Here is a 17,793-nt window from a genome sequence, read left to right on the forward strand (position 1 = left end):
TTGAAAAAAAACCATTGATATGGCTCAAAATTCTACTCAAATAACAGGAATGGCATTTTCAGAACTAAAGGCAGAGAAAAAGCAACTAGTAACTGAAATTAAGGTAAAATGTTGTTTTGTCAAAATTTCAATAGGTATAGACCTGTCATGTAGGCAAATTTCAGGGCCCTATAGAGGGAGAAGGAGTGGAGGTGGGTACTTTAAAATACCTTCCTGGAACATACTTTAGCCTGTAGACCCATCCCTGAAAGTTTCATTTTCCTAACCTTAACCCTTTCAAAGATAGCAAGAAGTCAATTAACTAGAATTGTACCAAAAGTTGTAGCTGCGCTCTTAGCGCCAATTAATGTACAGCCATACTCATGTACTGTATATCAAAAAGTGATTTTATAATCATAATAATATTTAAACAAATGTAAAACAGAAAGAGAAACTTATTGACAAAAGATTATTGAGAAAATATTATTATATCACTGATTAATTTTAGTCAGTCCCATATGGTCTAGTGGCTAGGATAGCTGGCTTTCACCCAGCAGGCCCGGGTTCGATTCCCGGTATGGGAAAATTTTTGTCTCTGGAAAAAGGATGCAAAGTTATTATATGGTCGTAACCTAGTCAAATTCAAAAGGAGCGGAAATGAAGAGGAATAGGGTAAGTACCCTCGTGCATTGTAAAGATCAGAACATAATTTGCATTAACTTTACTGAAAATAAAATACAGTTTAAATATTTTCTCTTTTTTAACTTTATGAGATATAAAATTATCAAGACTTTCAGGAATGAATCTTAGTATATAGATTAAATTGTCAATCCATATTCATTTGTTGTTTTTTCTTTTAGTAGTTTTGGTTATGATGGTAAGACATTAGCTCGAAATAAGGTTTGTTTTTAGGGAAGTGTGAATTATGATCTGGTCTTTAGAAGGCACGGGGGGTGTCAGGCACCTTCTTCTTTGTTTCTGCTCGTTTTGAGTTTCACTCGATTGTTTCTTGAAATATCTGTTGGTTTCGGGTATTATTTATTTATTCATTTATGATAGTTTTAAGCTATTTGCTTTTCTTTGATAACTTTCTTTTGTGGTAAAAGTTAATTAATCTCTATAAGAATCCAAATTTTGGCTAATATTTATATGTTGGACAAAATTTTTCAACGTTTTTTAATAGTATGCGACAATTTTTAGATCTGGATACCCATAGTATATTCTGATTTGGTTTTGTATCCCAAATTTCACTATTTTGACAACTTGGACTCACTTGCACCTTTTTGATTTAGTTCAAAAAGTAATTATAGTAGTGATAATAGTAGTAATAAAAGTAATAATAGTAGAATCTATGAAAGTTTCAAGTTAGAACCCTCAGTCTTTTGGAATATTGCTGAGACGTCTTATTGACACCCGGCATGTACCTTAATTCAGTATTAAAGCAGCACAAATTGTCTCTGAAAGTGTCTATTTTATGACCTATTCCAATCCTAAGGTATCACACCTGGATATCTTGACAACCATGATGCTCCTAAACTGTATTGATTTAGTTATAATAGCAACAATAGCAGCTCCAGTAGTAGGCTAGTAGAAGCAAAAGTGGTAGTAATATTAGTTTCCGCTTGATACCATAGGGCACTGCTGGGATATTGCTAATACACCCCTTTGATTGCCCACATGTACGTAGTGGAGTTTTATTCAGCTCAACACTTGATACATTTTTTACACTTTGTGCAAAACCAACACTTGATATGCCCAGGATATAGCTCTTACACCCTTTTATTACCCTGAGTCAAATGCTGCGTTTGCATGTACTTCAACATCCTCCTCAATATTCCCCGAAAGTTTCCCGGTATTATCCTTAGTTGTGAAGTATGTACAGGGTATCTTTTGGTTAATTCAACATCCTTTTCAGCTTGCACATAGCGCTTTTTTGTTGCCATAACACTCCCCCTCAATGTGCACTGAAAGATTCAATTTAATGCTCTAAGCTTTTCTTAAAATATTACTTATAAGCCCTTTGACAGCCAACGTGTATATAGCCGGTTTATACTTAGTTAAAACTCCCCCTAAATGTCCCCGAAAAGCTCTGCCTTAATAACAGCAGCTTCACTAGAAGCAGCAATTGTAGTATCAGTAGTAGTAGTAGCAGTATGCACATAGTTTCTTTTGGCTAGTTAAAAATTTGCCTCATCATAACCTGAATGTTTTTAACTTAATCCTAAAAACAGTTCCTGGAGTTGGGTGACAGTTCTTTTGACAACCTGCAAACACTTACTGTGTTTTGATTTATTTCAAGATCCTGTCAGCATTTCCTGAAATTCTTACTTTTATACCCTTGGTTTTAGTGATATTAGAAACAGCAGTAGTATTAAAAGCAACAGTAGTAGTAGTAGTAACATGTTAAAATTCCTTTTGGTTAGTTCAGAACCCACCACAACAAATCCTGTGAGTTTCAACTTCGTGTTCCAAGCCAATCATAATATATTACCAAAACGCCCTTTTGAAGACCTGTATGCCAACAATGTATTTTGATTTAGTTATACTTTCCCCCTCAATATTCCCTGAAATTTTCACTTTCATACCCTTAGCCTTAGGGGTACTAGTAGCAACAACAGTAGCAGTAGGCTAGTACTAGTAGCAATAGTAATATGCATGAATTAGCATCCCTCTTATCATGCCCTGGAAGTTTCAACTTAATACTCTAAGGCTTTCCTAAGACATTTCTGATACGCTGTTTCGACAATCTGTTTGCACATAGTGTTTTTTAATTTAGTTCAACTTCCTTTTAATATTTCCTGAAATTTTTACTTTTGCTACCCTTGGTCATAGTAGTTGTCACAATAGCAGTAGTACTTGTAGTGGCAGTAGTAGTGGTTGTTGTAATAGTAGCGGGCACATATCATTATCGTTCCCTTGTCATTCCCTGGACAATCTAACTAAATACCCTTAACCATTCTTGATACGCGTCCTTTGACAGCCCATATGCACAGAATGTATTTATTTTACCGAGGGATTTTACAGACTAGCAGGTCATTTTTACAGATTGTTTCTCACCAACAATAAGCTTAATGTCCGTTTCAGATGCGAAACTTGAGAGCATAGTTCAGCCCAAAGAATCTTATAACCTGAAGAAGAATAGCCCCATGGTTTAATTTCTTGTACGGAGCATGTGTACAACTAGTTGGTGATCTAGTGGAGAAAGTAGTAAAATGCGGCAAAAAAAGCGACAGTATGATTTATATACAAATAGAACTCGGAATTGTAAATTGACAATTTCAATTGAAATATACAGATTAGACAAAGAATTAAAAAAATGTAAACAAAATACTTTAGATAAAAAGTAAAAGGTCTTGGTAAAATCTCAAAGTACATAATGATGAGGTGATCGAAACGGTTATCATCCATGGTTATGCATGAACATGTCATGAACAGTTTTAGTTTGCTTAAACTTCTCTTCGCCATGTATATAAGATTTCGCGTGTCGCCTCGAGTTTTGTGTTTGCAATCACAGGATCAAGCTGTTCATTTTGAAGCCTTTCTGAAAAAAAAACTTTCGCCTTGAAAATGATTTGGCCTTTGAACATACGCAACAGAATAAAATAAAGCAGGTAATTTGGTGACCCAGAACCTGGGCCTTTTCTTTTATTATCTTGTCCCCGTTGTGTTATATTAGCTCTTTGAGAGCTTCAACAATGGTGTACCAATATTAGCTAGCACTGAAGCTAGCACAACTTCAGCCAACCAGAATTTCATAGTAATTTTCAGCCGTTCAGAAGATTCTACAAAACATCTGATTGGCTTAAATTTGCACTAACCAAATATCGTTGTTAATAAAATCTCATAGTGGATGGGCCTTGAGCGGTTATATTTTCGTACCTAATAACCGTATCACTCTGCTTCTCAAATGAGGAAATAATGGGAATCCTTGGCTTTTGGTGTTAAAATTTTGTCTTCTTAATCTTTAAGGCTGGATAAAACCCTGTCATGTGTGGGCCACTGTTGCTTAATGACAATTGAAACGCCCAAACGAAAAATTTTCAGGTTTCTGCTCTTCAGAAAAATTTAGTTTTGTGTTCCAGAAGACAATTATCATTAATGAATAATTTGCAATTAATTTTGTTCCAAAATACCAGATAGTGCAATCTTTGTGTGTATTTTAAGTGCTGAAAGAACTCAAACGCTAGTCTCGTTTCCATATTATAATAAATAACAAATTGAATTTGTAGTCTACAGTCATTTATTTCGTTTTGAATTGAGAATATGTATTAGTCACCATCTTGCACTAGTCCTGGTACCATTGCTTTTCCTGAAACTATAGTAATTTGGACAATATAAAGAATATGAAAATTGCAACTTGGAAAGTTACAACGTTAAAAGTTAAGTTGAAGTTCCAATTAACCTTAAATCTTTCCCTGTGATACCCCCCATCCCTTCAGGGACAACCCCTTTTTCGTTTGGCTCTAAACGGCTGGGCAAACAAGGACGATCTTTGGCAATCTATCATCCTTCATCCACAGAACCGGTAGTAGGAATCTCATCCTTACGCTCATTACAGCCCTATAAAGAGGGATCGAACCACATTTTTGTAAAAAGCTTATTATTTTAGATAGAGCCAGTCAGACGAGTACCCAAAGCAATTAGTAGGCAAAATCTCTGAAAACATCTAGTAACTCCTTTTCCATTTTTTGGAGCATCCATGCTTCATGACCATACTTGGCAACTGTCATCATTGTAGCTTCCAATGTTCTAGTCTTGGTTCACGGGCTTATCTTCCTATTCTTCCAAACTTTTTTCAATTGTGAACACTGTGAAAACACTCTAGGCCTTGGCTGTTTTACCCTTGAAATCTTCCTTATTAATAGGTCCTTATTAATAATACTACCTAGATAAGCGAAGCTGCCCACTTGATCGATCTTCTCGTTGCAAAACATCACCTCTTCATCTTTAATATTTCCTAGTTTGAGTGATTTAGCCCTCATCTTTCTTATAGAGCAAGAGTTTTGAAGAAAGGGGTTTAAAAAGCAAGTTTTTTTCAAATAGTATAAAATACAATGGACTAAGAATAAAACAATTGGACTTTATCCATTATATTAGGGGAATTCCTCGTTGTCAATCCCTCGATCTTTTGACAATCTGCATGCATTGGTGTGTTTTGGCTTAGTTAATGATTCCCTAAAAATTCCCTAAAAGTTTTAAATTAATACCCTTATCCTCAGTAGTAGTATTAGTAGTCATGGTAGTAGTAGGAGCAGTATTAGTAGTAGTAGTAGCATTAAGCGGATATTGCCGTGTGAGATTGAATGCTAGGGTCTCTGCTGGAATTCCTTGCTACGGTTCCCACTTTTCTTTTATTCATTGGTCTCTTTGCTTATATTGTATCGTTTACAAGCTTTTTTCACGCTGTGTTTTTTCGTTTGTTGTGTTTTAATTTGTTTTTGCTGTGTTTTAATAATGCTTGTAAATATGTTTTTATTAATAAAAGATATGTGCACAAAAGCCTTCATCCTTTAGATTTCTTGCTTGAGAACGGATTTTCAATACATTTCACTACTGAAATTTAAGCGTATTGTATCCCTATGTGCATAGATATGCTCGTTCAAGATTGTCTCTAATATAAGTGATAAATTCTGTGTAGTGAAGAAGAGAAGAAAGATGTTTGATCCTATATGAAGATGTACAATATTCTAGACTTAATGATAATCTTGCTTTTATTTGTTATCTGATAGCATATTCAATAGAGTAAATGACTCTATTACTAAAAAATGCGTCATGAACCAGCCGGAATAGTCTGCTGTTCCAGATGGTTAAGGCTCTGGTCTGTTCATTGGGAGAAATCTCTTATCATGTATTCGAATCCTATTGCGGACCAAAAATCTTTAGACTATAATGGTTTCCTGAGAAAAATGCCTTGAAAGAAAATCAAATCTCTTAACTATTATGTTACATCCCACGTGTACATCGTTATTACATAACATCATACGTGTGTGGTCTCCACAGTTACAGGTGGGGCGCCAATGGTCGCTGAGGAGACAGGTTACGTGTGAATGCGTTATCCTTGACGTAAGTAAATATTCCCTTAATCTCCTATTCAACCAAAGAAATCTTGAAAAACGTCTTGAAATGTCTTGAACGTCTTGAAGGAAAACGTCTTAAAACGTTTTGAAATGTCTTAACGCTTAGAAAAACGTGTTGAAGAAAAACGTCTTGGAATGTCTTGCAACGTTTGGAAAAACATCTTGAAGAAAAATGTCTTAATAAAACTTCCCCGCTTAACTAGTGGACTGTAACAGTCCTATTACGCTAGAACCAAAAGCAAACACTCTCTATTATGTAACAATCACAAGTAAAAATAAACCCTATTATGCAAAAACCAAACTAAACCCTCCTTATTACGTAATTAACACCTGCATCTCGAAGAAAAACCCCCTATTACGTAAGAGATACCTGCATTTCCTAGAAAATATTCCCTATTAAGTAACAGTCAAGGGAATCCTGATTTGTCGGGGGTTCGTTAGAAAACCTTCTTATGTGTTTCTTTAAAAAATTCCTATGGGTGCCTTTAAAAACCTTCCCATGACTGCCTATACAAATTCTTTTGACTGCCTTTAAAACATCCTATGCCTGCCTTTAAAAAACTTTCTATAGCTGCCTTTAAAAACATCATATGGCTGCCTTTAAAAACTTTTCTGTAGCTGCCTTTAAAAACTTGCCCATGGATGCCTTTAAGAACTTCCTATGACTGCATTTAAAACTTTCTATGACTACCTTTAAAAATATCCTTTGGCTGACTTTAAAAATTGCCTATGACACGTGACGTATAGGTGTACTATACCGTTACAGTTGCACTAGAGTATTGTGTAAGACTCTGGTGTACGTGATAACGTCTGGGGATAATCACCGTTAAACCTTCTACTTGATTAATGGTCAAGAAGAAATGAGTAGTGCCTATGGCTGCGTTTAAAAAGATTGACCTATCACTGCTCTAGGAAAGGCTACATGAGGTCAAAATCCTAAGAAATTCAAGTCCATCTCTGGAAAATTCGCAAAAAAGACTCCTGGTAGTACTCTTTTCCCAAGAATAAAATATAGAAAAACGAAAATGAACCCAAAGAAGAAATGTTACCTATTGAAAGACAACAGATATTTAGTTGAAAAAATATCTAGTACTTGTTTACTATAAATACAGCATCAAGGATTCTGAAAATTTAAACGTCTTGTTTTATTACGAGGTAGAATGGGTAACGAAATAAAGATATTATGTAGCTCCAATAAGCTTTAAATTCCACTTTATGATTGTGTCTTGAACGTCCTCAAAAACATTTCGTACATTAGAAGTTTCGGTCGCAGTTGTAAAATGCCAGTATACATCCCTGGCTCGATTACGCCTATTTAGCTCTGGTCTAATCCCTTTTCCTTGGTTGTAAGATCTGCGACGCATTTCGTCTTTTGAATCTTCTATCTTTTGCTGATAAGCAACATCCTAGAAATATTATCAACAATTAAGGAACACTAATAAATAAAGTACGTTGAAAAACATACCATGAATATAATATACTAAAAATATAATATAAAATAATACCACTAAAATATAAATGAGAAACAGTAAAAGATAAGTGCATATGTAATAATATATGTAATAATTATATATCTTCTTTTTTAATTGTGTTTTGTATACATTATTCTTGTTAAAAAAAGCACACACACACTTTAAGGGCTCATAAGTAGAACAAAGAGGGGTGCCTTAGACATGCTGAGATTAAGCATATATATTGATTTTCTTTCTTTAGTTGTTCTTATTAGTTATAATTTAGTTATAGTTTTAGTTTAGTATTAGTTATAAATTTAGTTAGAAGTTATATCTATATAAATTTAGGATTTTTTTCTATTACATGTTGAGGGCCAGAAGTAAAGTAAAGAGGGGTGCTTAAGATGTACTGACCTTAAGATCAAGCAAGCAAAGGCCAGAATTTTGACTCTGTTACAACTTTTATTATAGCCCTTTAGCAGAAAAACGTAACAAAAGAGTTTAAGCCTTCGTTTTTTCAATTTAATGAATTGAAGAAAAATTTGCTATTTTTGATCCTTCCACGATTTAGTATCATATTCCCGGTTATAAAAAATGAGGGAAAATACCCCCTCCCCTCAAAAGATCTTTACGTTAAAGTTTGACTTTTGAAACAACAATTCTTAAAAATGGAAATTCATCGTAAGCAGGGAACACTTGAAAACATAGTTTAGTGGGTAAAATCGGTACTAAAGTTTTAAATTAAAATTGAAATTTAAAAAGATTGCTTCGAAGTAGCCATTTCATGTTTCAAGGTTTATTTACTTTTCGCCTTTTTTATATTTGAATGAAAACTACATTGATAACCGAAAATAGATCATTCTAAGAAACACTTAGGTATTTTCCTGCAAAATTGGTTACTATTTTTTTCATAATGTGAAAGAGATACACAGTTCAAAAATTATTTATTCTTTTAGATTATTTTGTTCTTATCATTTTCAAAGTGATCACCTCAAGCAAGAGTGTAGCTGCCGGTCCCTCAAGATAGGAGTTTCATCTGCTTTCTGCTGCAATCTAAACAGATTGCTTCAAAATTAAAAACTATGTGTTTAAAAAGTTTTCTTATATTTTATTTTTCATTAGTTTTAACCGAAATGAAATACAAAAATATTAATTGAATTTTTAAGTGAAATAGTATGTGAAATATTAAGTAAATGCTTTTAATAATGAATTTCTTACATATAAAAATTCACTTTTAATAGTAATGGGGCCTCTGCTTTTCTGAACCCGTAATAATTTCAATGATTAAAAAAAAAGAAGACGAAAGATTACAACTTGGAATGCTACAACGTTAAAAAACGACTGCCATATCGACATACTGTTTGAAAAGTTTAGACCCTTTAAAAAGGACTTATTACGATTTATTAGTTTCAGAAACTCATATCCCAGGGTAGGAAACATGAAATTGAATGATGTAGAATTTATTTACTCCTGTAGGAAGGGTAGGGTACATAGGCAGGGATTATGGTTTATTTTAAACAAGGGAGTTGCTAAGTCTTGTTTAGATTAGTAAGGTATTAATAATAGGATGTTACTGGCTCATTTTATGATTAAAAAATGCTGGGTATCAGTCAAAGTTGTGTATGCCCCTGTGCCGTGAAACTCACCAATTATTTGGAGTTTTTATTTCAAAAATTATTTCAAATCAAGTGTTTTTTTTTATATATGTTTTAGGTTTGGTATATATCAACCAAACTTTTACTGGCGTCTAAGTCGTCGAATAAGGTTAATTTCTTAGCGTCATAATATGACGATAATGTGACTAGATAATAAAACCGGGCAAGAAAAAAAATGGTTGGTTAGTTTTTCCTTAATGTATTTAAAGCTGAAGAATTTATACCCAGACAGTAACTGTGAGTAAAACTCAAAGTGTAAATTGAACTAGTCTAAATGTATAGAAAGGCCAAACACACAAAAAAATTAATTACTATGAATGAACATATCAGAACTTATGTAATCTGAAATTAAATTCAATAATCGAGCCAACTGCAAAACGGACAGAAAACCTTAACAAGCGCAATAGCGCTGCCTAAGTAGAGTGAAGTGGACGCCACGTATTATTGTTTAATTCATTAAGGCAATTTGTTTGGAAGGAGTTGTTGTAGCTACTTTGGAACTTGGAGGGGGCACACTTGATTGGAAATTAAAAGTTCGAGTGCCATTTTTAAGATTCAAAAGTAATTGGAGGGAAACCAGCACCCTCTCCCACAATTTATTGCTCTGATCAAAATTTGAAATACCCGTTTTGTTCAGCATAGTTTAAAAGCTGAAATATAGGAAGGGTAACTAAATTTCAGAAATCCATGATTTTGGTATACTCAGGGTCATATCCAGATTTTTTTTGGAGGGAGGGGTTACGAAAGAATTTTTTAGGGGGGGGGGGTTAAAGAATCAAAAAACTCATGAAAATTAGTTTATATTCATTTTTGTTACGTTTTTGCGTGTCTGACATTTCTGGGGTGGGGTTAAAACCTAGCTCCTCTGGATACAGTCATGGGTATATGAGTCTGAGAGAAACTTTCCAGGAGCGGTTGAATACTAAATTGGAGTGTTTAAAATTTGACTATGTAGAAAAAAGTTGGGATAATTTTAGAAAAATGGTTCGTGAAGTCGCTGATGTTGTCTTTGTGAAGAAAGTTAGAATTGCAGCTAGGAATAGCCTATTAGTGAAAACGGTTTATGTTTAAGAACCAACTAGAGGAGATAATAGTGACACAGATGAATTGTACTCGTGGCTGAAAGAACAGATAGACAGGGTCCCAGGTAGGAATATAGTATTTCTATTAGGAGATTTTAACGTCCAGGTCGGTAGAAATAGGGATAGCTGGTATTCAAGCCTAGGTAAATTGTAGTACCGGAAGAGAAAGTAGTAATGGTTACGGACTGCTGCAATTTTGTAGGTATAACAATCTAGTTATAATCAATATAGAATTTTGTCAGAAAATGAGCCTTTAGAATATTGTTTTTATTTTCAATTTGAATTTTGATGGACACAATTAATGTCTACTTCTTATAATATACTTTTTGATAAACAGTTATTCACAAATCCTTTTAGGCTTTTTTTGCTTCTACTTATTTTAAAAAGTGCAAATTGTCGTTTCAACGGTAGTTAAAGAGAGTTAAAGAAAGATGAGTAGAACATTCGGAGAATGTGCTAAGCCGGGATAGACTTACCAGAAAAAATACAGAGAAAAATGAAAAAGTTTGTGAAGATTTATTTTATAAGGAAGAATTAAAACGTCAAAAAAATAACAAAGCCCCACGTGCTGATAATTCGGTAAATGAGTTTCTTAAATATGGTGGCTAGGAGGCTAGAAATAAGTTTGGAAGATTATGGTATTAAATACCTAACGATTTTAGGAAAACCCTAATTAAATCTCTATATAAGAAAGATTATAAGAGTGAGTCTGGTAATCATAGAGGCATTAGCCTGGTTTCTATGGGTATTCAAATAACTTTGTTTGATGATACTTTTTTAACTTAGAGATGCTGTAGACAAAGCTCTAAGAGAAGTACTGTGATGTCTTAGGAACGTTAGAGGATTTATCAACCGAATTTTCACTCTTAGGTTAATAATTGAGAAGTACCCGATCCATCAAACACCTTCAATCCTCAGTTTTTCAGATTATGAGCAAGTGTTCGATTCAGCTGATAGAAGACCTTTAGCGAAGGTCCTTGTAGGGTATATCAGAAAAATACATTAAAATTATTAATGCTATGTACGAAAATAACACCATTGCTGCTAAAGTAGGAAATGAGGTTAGTAACTGGTTTAGTATTTAACCAGGAGTTAAGCAGGATGTCTTCTATCCCCATTTATGTGGATAATTTGAAGGATTTTGTCTTAGGGAGAATAGGGAAGCCAGGTGGGAGAACATGGAATTAAACGAGGAAGACAAACTTTCCTGGACTTAGATTATGCTGATGATTTAAGCATCCTAGATGGAAGATTGAGCAAAATGAATGAGCTTATAGAAGTTTTGCGAGTTCAGGGTGCTAGAATAGGTTTTAAAATTAATTTTAAGATCGCAAAGGCTAGAAATAACTGAAGATGAAAAGGTGATGTTGGGGAACGAAAAGATCAATCAAGCGGACAGCTTCACTTGCCTTGGTAATATTATTAACAAAAGCGGTGGGTGTAGTGAAGATGTTAAAAGTATAATGGCCAGGGCTCAGTTTTTTTTTTAAAGTTTAAAAATTTTTGGAAGAAAGGTAAATTTGCAAACCTAGATTAGAATATCGGAAGATATAGTGATTACAGTGGTCAAATATGCTTCAGAAGCATGGGTACTCTGAAAAACGGAGGAAGATTTGCTAGATATTTTCCAGAGAAATTGGCTACGGGTTGTTTTGAGTACCCCACTGACTGACTTGATTTTCAAACAGTAGGCTGTATGGAAAGTGTGATTCAATCCATCTTTGCAAGAATACAATGAGAGAGAGAGATTGGGATGGATAGAGCACGTTCTGTCGATGAAGGATGACATATTGCCAAAGATTGTCCTTTTCGGCCGACCGTCTAGGTTTTAAACAGAAAGTAGGTCGTCCTCGGTTGGGGTGGGAGGATATTTAAGGGAAATTAGAACTTCCTGGGACGGTTTAAAGAGGAGGGTTTTGAATAGATTAGATGTAGAAGGCTTAGATTGGATAAAACATACATAGCTGTGTTGGCCTCATGCGACTAGGTGCTGCGGTAGTTGTTAGTAGTAGTAGTTTCGACACCACTGGAAGAAACGTCTAGAATATGTTCCAGAATAATATGGATACCAAGGGAAACGACAGTGGTAATGGAGGGGGGATCAAGGCAAATTCTCTGGTTTGAAGTTATTGTTTTTTAAAAATTAGCCATTGTATATATTTTTTAACCATGAATTTTGATAATATTTTGAATTCCACTATCATAGTCCCAAATTCCGCCAAATTTGTGATTTTTGTGTGGAAGGGTTTTTGCTACAAATCATTAATTTTCTTGTATGTGAATATTACTGCGCAACCGATTAAGAAAATTAGTCCATTTAAATTACTCTTGATACCCCATCAAGTGTGTTAAACTTATACGCTATCTAGCTATATCCAAAATGTCAATAAAAAAAAAATTCATCAATGAATATGCTTGCAGCTAGTGTTCTGCCTTGATAAAGTCGAAAAAAACATTCCAATTTAAGGCAATAGAAAGCCTTCATTCAAATATTGTGTTCAATTACATTGATATTTGAGCTGGGTTAAACTCCAGTTTTTTTTTCCAAAGTTGGGATAAAATATTTTTTTTTCAATCTTAACAGAGAAGAACTGTTTTTACCTATCATAAGACAAAAATTCTAGTAACAATTTTGTTGTCAGTAACAATTTTAACAGTTTGAAACAATCTTAAGTATCCACAAGCTGCCTGTCTGGACCGACGAAATAACTACAATCACTTGTTACTAATAATATTCTGTTAGCTTGTGACAAGAAAAGGGTCGAGTAGCTTTTAATAAGAATTCACAAAAACATATTAGTTATCGATTTGATTTATAAGCGTAACCTTCAAATGTAAAACCGCTCTAAATTGCATTAAATCTTCAAAAAAAAAACAACATAAAATTCAGTTACAAAGCTGTAAGACCCTTCGGTTGTCTAAGGATACTTTTTAAACGAAACAATTTGCAAGCTATAGACTGTTAATTGAAATTTTGAATTTCATGTTGCACAAAGTCATCAAGAATCTTCGATATTCTTGTCAATATACTGCATTAGACCCTTAAAGTCCAACGGCGGTGCTGATCTCCGTTTCAAGGCCCTTCAACCAGGAAGTGCACTGGGGGATGGGGAACAGCCATCCTGTGTTTTCGCATACCTTTCCTGCTTAACTTCCTCAGATTTCTACAGGTACCCGTTAAGAGCTGAGCCAACCCCTGAGAGTCACGTCACTGACCCTCGTCCAAACCAAATAATTGCCCACACCGGGAATCGAACCACCACCCATCGGCAAAAGAATTCCAAATCCTGCACGTCAACCATTCGGCTGGGACGACTTTTATTCCTGGCTAAAAGGCCATGACGCGGAAATCCGCATCGCCGGTGGAGACCGGTGGAGACTGTAAGGTCCAAGAGCCGTATTTTCTACTTTTTACCTTTTATTTTCTGTAAGATTTTATTATTCTGTTGACAGGGTTTTCTATGTAACAGGGGCAGCAATATGTTTTTTCTCTTATCTCTTATATTAACATTTTATTGTTTTTACTGCGGTGAATATATAAGAAACAATATAAAAAAATTATAAGGTTACTGATAACATTAACAATGCTATAGATAATTTTATACATACCAGGAATAAATCACGGATAAAACACCTTGCTCTAACAAACTCGCATGCATTGATACCATCTAAAAAAGAAAAAGAAATAGATAAGAAACAAGTATCATTGTCGAGAAACATCTTAAGTTAAACTTGAGCAGTTAAAACTAAGATATGAATAATGTCACAGGGTTTTAATTTGGTACGGATAAATACCTGTTTTATTCAATATATGAGCATTGCATCTGTGACTGCAAACATATAATGTCACTGACGATATTGTTCAACATATAGGCTTTTCTATGGCTATTCCATAAGAGGAGGAATATTTCCGATAGCCACGTAATGTGAGGAATTCTAAGGAATAACTGTAAATTCAAGGGTGTGAAAGTGCATTACAATTGAGTTTGGGACGGAAAGATCTTGCGAAGTGTAGCCTAAGCCAAAAATAGGCTATTTGCGATTGTCAAAGAAACTCAAACAAATTTGAAGTAAAACAAAATCCAAATATAAAAAGACAAACATTTCTCAAAAAGGAATCTAGGAAAATATGAATCCTAAAGGTTTCTTGTGCCAGAAGGTATTTGAAAACTAAGGAGTGTAAAATCTGGTCATTATTAGAAAAAGTTCCAGGAAACAAGATTTGCCTAGAAACTTGAGCGCTTTCGTTTTTATCTTTACATTAAACAAAAAAAAAACAAAATTTTTTAAATGAAAGTAAGGAGCGACATTATAACTTAAAACGAACAAAAATTACTTCGGATATGAAAGGGGCTGCTTCCTCATCAACGTCCCGCTCTTTACGCTAAAGTTTGGCTCTTTCTCTCAACTCTACTTTTTAAAACAGTAAGAAACTTTAGCGTAAAGAGCGGGACGTTGATGTGGAAGCAGCCCCTTTCATATACGAAGTAATTTTTGTTCGTTTTAAGTTTTAATTTCGCTCCTTACTTTCATTTAAAAAAAACTTGTTTTTTTTTGTTTAATTTCTGGATGTTTTTTAATTAATGCATTTCTTTTTATCTTGGCTCTCCACGCATAAATAATTAAAACGAAATTTGCATATTAATTTTTTTTTTTGGGGGGGCTAAATGGCTTTTTCATAGTTTTAATCGGAAGATTTTGAAAAAAAAGGAGCGAGAGAGGAGGTCTAGTAGCCACTCCAATTTTTGATTACTTAAAAAGGCAACTATAACTCTTAATTTTTTACGAACGTTTTCATAAGTAAAAAATATACGTAACTTACGAATTAACTTACATAGCGAACTTCTATATTCGTATGTTTTTATTGCGTATATGAGGGGGCTCACCCCTCGTCGATACCTCGTTCTTTACACTAAAGCTTAAATTTTTCCCAATTCCTTAAGAATGACCCCTGAATCACAAAGGCCGTAGAATAAATAGTTGAAATTACTAAAAATACTTTAGCGTAAAGAGCGAGGTATTACGAGGAGGTAAACCCCTCATATGCGTAATAATTTTCTGTTCGTTTTAAGTTTTAATGCTGCTCCTCACTTTCAGTAGAAAAAAACTTTTCATATTTATTTTTTCATTGTTTTTTTTTAATGATGGTAGAAAATCCTGTGCCCCCTCCATTGAAAGGCTCTTCCCCAATAAAACGTTCCTCCATTTAAAGATCCTCCCACGTAAACCCCCTTCAACTCTCCCCCCAAACCAAAAAATCCGCCTGAAAACGTCCGTACACTTCCCAGTAACCATTATTATATGTAAACACAGGTCAAGGTTTGTAACTTGCAGCCCCTCCCACGGTGACCGCTGGGGAGTAAGTCGTCCCCAAAGACATAGTTATTAGGTTATTCGACTATGGTGAATAAAATGGCCATCTCAGAATTTTGATCCAGTGATTTTGGGGAAAAATGAGCAGGGGAGGGGGCCTAGGTGCCCTCCAATTTTTTTGGTCACTTAAAAGGGAACTAGAACTTTTAATTTCCGTTAGAATGAGCCCTTTTGCGACATTCTAGGACCACTGAGTCGATACGATCACCCCTGAAAAAAAAAAACAAAAACAAAAAAACAAATAAACACGCATCCGTGATTTGTCTTCTGGCAAAAAATGCTAAATTCCACATTTTTGTAGGTAGGGGCTTGAAACTTCTACAATAAAGTTCTCTGATACGCTGAATCTGATGGTGTGATTTTCGTTAAGATAATATGACTTTTAGGGGCTATTTTCCCCTATTTTCTAAAATGAGGCAAACTTCTCAGGCTCGTAACTTTTGACGGGTAAGACTAATGTTGACGAAACTTATATATTTAAAATCAGCATTAAAATTTGATTCTTTTGATGTAACTATTGGCATAAAAATTTCCAGTTTTTAGAGTTTTGGTTACTATTGAGTCGGGTTGCTCCTTACTACTTCTCGTTACCACGAACTGTTGGATACTTATGAGTTTTTGAAGGAGTGTTTGTTGAAAAAAGTCATTCCAGACAAATTTATTTTCTTTCCGGATTTCAAACATGCAATATTTTTTAAAAAGAGTATCCCAACATTTTATTGTAAAGCTACCTTTACCTCCCTTTATTGTGGAAATATTCACTTTCCAAAAAGATACAAATTTTGACAAGCTTAAGAGAATGCGAAAATGTTTCTCAAAATTATTTCGATTCAACTAGCACTTATTCATTTTCGTAACTTGAAAAGTTTACCATTCTCGAATATTCCAAAGTAATTTGCTTCAAAGCTTTAATACTTATAAGTTCTTCTGGGAGCATTTTCCAAAAGCAAGTTTTCAGACTCTAAGCATTTGTAATTTGGTATTTTGAGGTTACACCATTGCTCGGTAAAAAAAAATGTGTTCCTCTAAAACACATGCTATTACCTCCATTTGAATAAATCTCTGCTAGGTAAGCAGTTTTTTTTAAGATCCTGTTTTAAAAGGAAACACCCTTTACAAAAGTATTTCATCCCCACTAAAATTTAAGCATTAGAAAACACCTCAACTCAAAGAGACACTCTATTAGAAAAAGCCCTTTGAAAACACATATTTATCTCTCTTTAAACAATGTTGGAAAATTTTAATGCAGAATCAGACGGAGCTCATTGTCGCAAAAATGGTCAGAAGATAGTTAAGGAATAGCGACAAAAAAGAAGCAATTTTGTTAATTATACTATAGTTGCACCTATTTTTTCGCTCAGATATGTAACTTCGTCGTAAGTTAAAGTCTTGCCAGAAGAAGATTAAATATACATTTTAGGAGATTGTTGCGTTTTCATTGAAATTATTGCATTCTATTTTAGTTAGTTTTAAATTTTTTAGGAGTGAGGATTGCCGTGCCAAACAGTGAGGTTGCCATGTTACCTTAAGTTGCTTTAGGAATAACTTAAGAAAATTCTTGAGACGCAACCATATTTTGACCAAACTTTTATAACATTACAAAAGAAATCATACCGGCTAGAACAAAAAGAAAAGGCAAAGAAAATTTTATAGGAAAAGAAAGACTATAAAGGACGAAAAGACACAAATGACTGATGTTTTATGTTTTAAATAGTTTGAAAAATAATAAAAATTTAAAATTCCAAGATAAAAAGGTAAAAACAAAATAACAAAGTAAAATAGGTACAGATGAAATCACGAAAAACACAAAGATAGCTTTGAAATAAGTAGCTCATTTTTGAATAAATAAAGTAATGAACCTTTGCGATCTGTCAATGTGTAGCTGGAAAAAAGTGGGAAATAATTGTCAATTCTTCCTCCTCGCCTTATTTTTTCTTCCAAGACATCTTGTTTGTTAAGAAAAAGGATGATTCCTGCTTCTTTTAAAAACCTAGAAGTACACATAAGCATAATGTATAATCGAATAAAGTATAAGCATATAAGCATAATGTACCATCTAACAGAAGCATAAGTATATATGCATAATATATAATGTAACATAATTATAAGCATATAAGCATAATGTGGAATTCATTAGAAGCATAAGCATATAAGTATAATGTATAATCTAATATAA

The 17,793-nt window shown here is 34.0% G+C and overlaps 1 protein-coding gene and 1 non-coding gene across 2 annotated transcripts in view; one reads left to right on the forward strand and one right to left on the reverse strand.

Moving 5' to 3' along the window:
• Positions 1–491: 491 nt before the first annotated feature.
• Positions 492–563, forward strand: Trnae-uuc (transfer RNA glutamic acid (anticodon UUC)). Its single transcript has one exon. It is a non-coding gene; the product is annotated as a tRNA-Glu (tRNA).
• A 6,614-nt stretch (positions 564–7,177) lies between these two features.
• The window catches only part of LOC136032208 (guanine nucleotide-binding protein G(f) subunit alpha-like), a 75,073-nt gene continuing 64,457 nt past the window's right edge, over positions 7,178–17,793 (reverse strand). The window contains exons 8-10 of the mRNA XM_065712414.1: positions 17,477–17,607; positions 13,854–13,912; positions 7,178–7,462 (exon numbers count right to left, since the gene is read on the reverse strand). Of these exons, the coding sequence (XP_065568486.1) occupies positions 7,238–7,462; positions 13,854–13,912; positions 17,477–17,607 (415 nt within the window). The 3' untranslated portion in view covers positions 7,178–7,237. The remainder of the gene's footprint in view (positions 7,463–13,853; positions 13,913–17,476; positions 17,608–17,793) is intronic.

This window comes from Artemia franciscana, chromosome 10 (assembly GCF_032884065.1).
Source record: "Artemia franciscana chromosome 10, ASM3288406v1, whole genome shotgun sequence".
NCBI lineage: Eukaryota > Metazoa > Arthropoda > Branchiopoda > Anostraca > Artemiidae > Artemia > Artemia franciscana.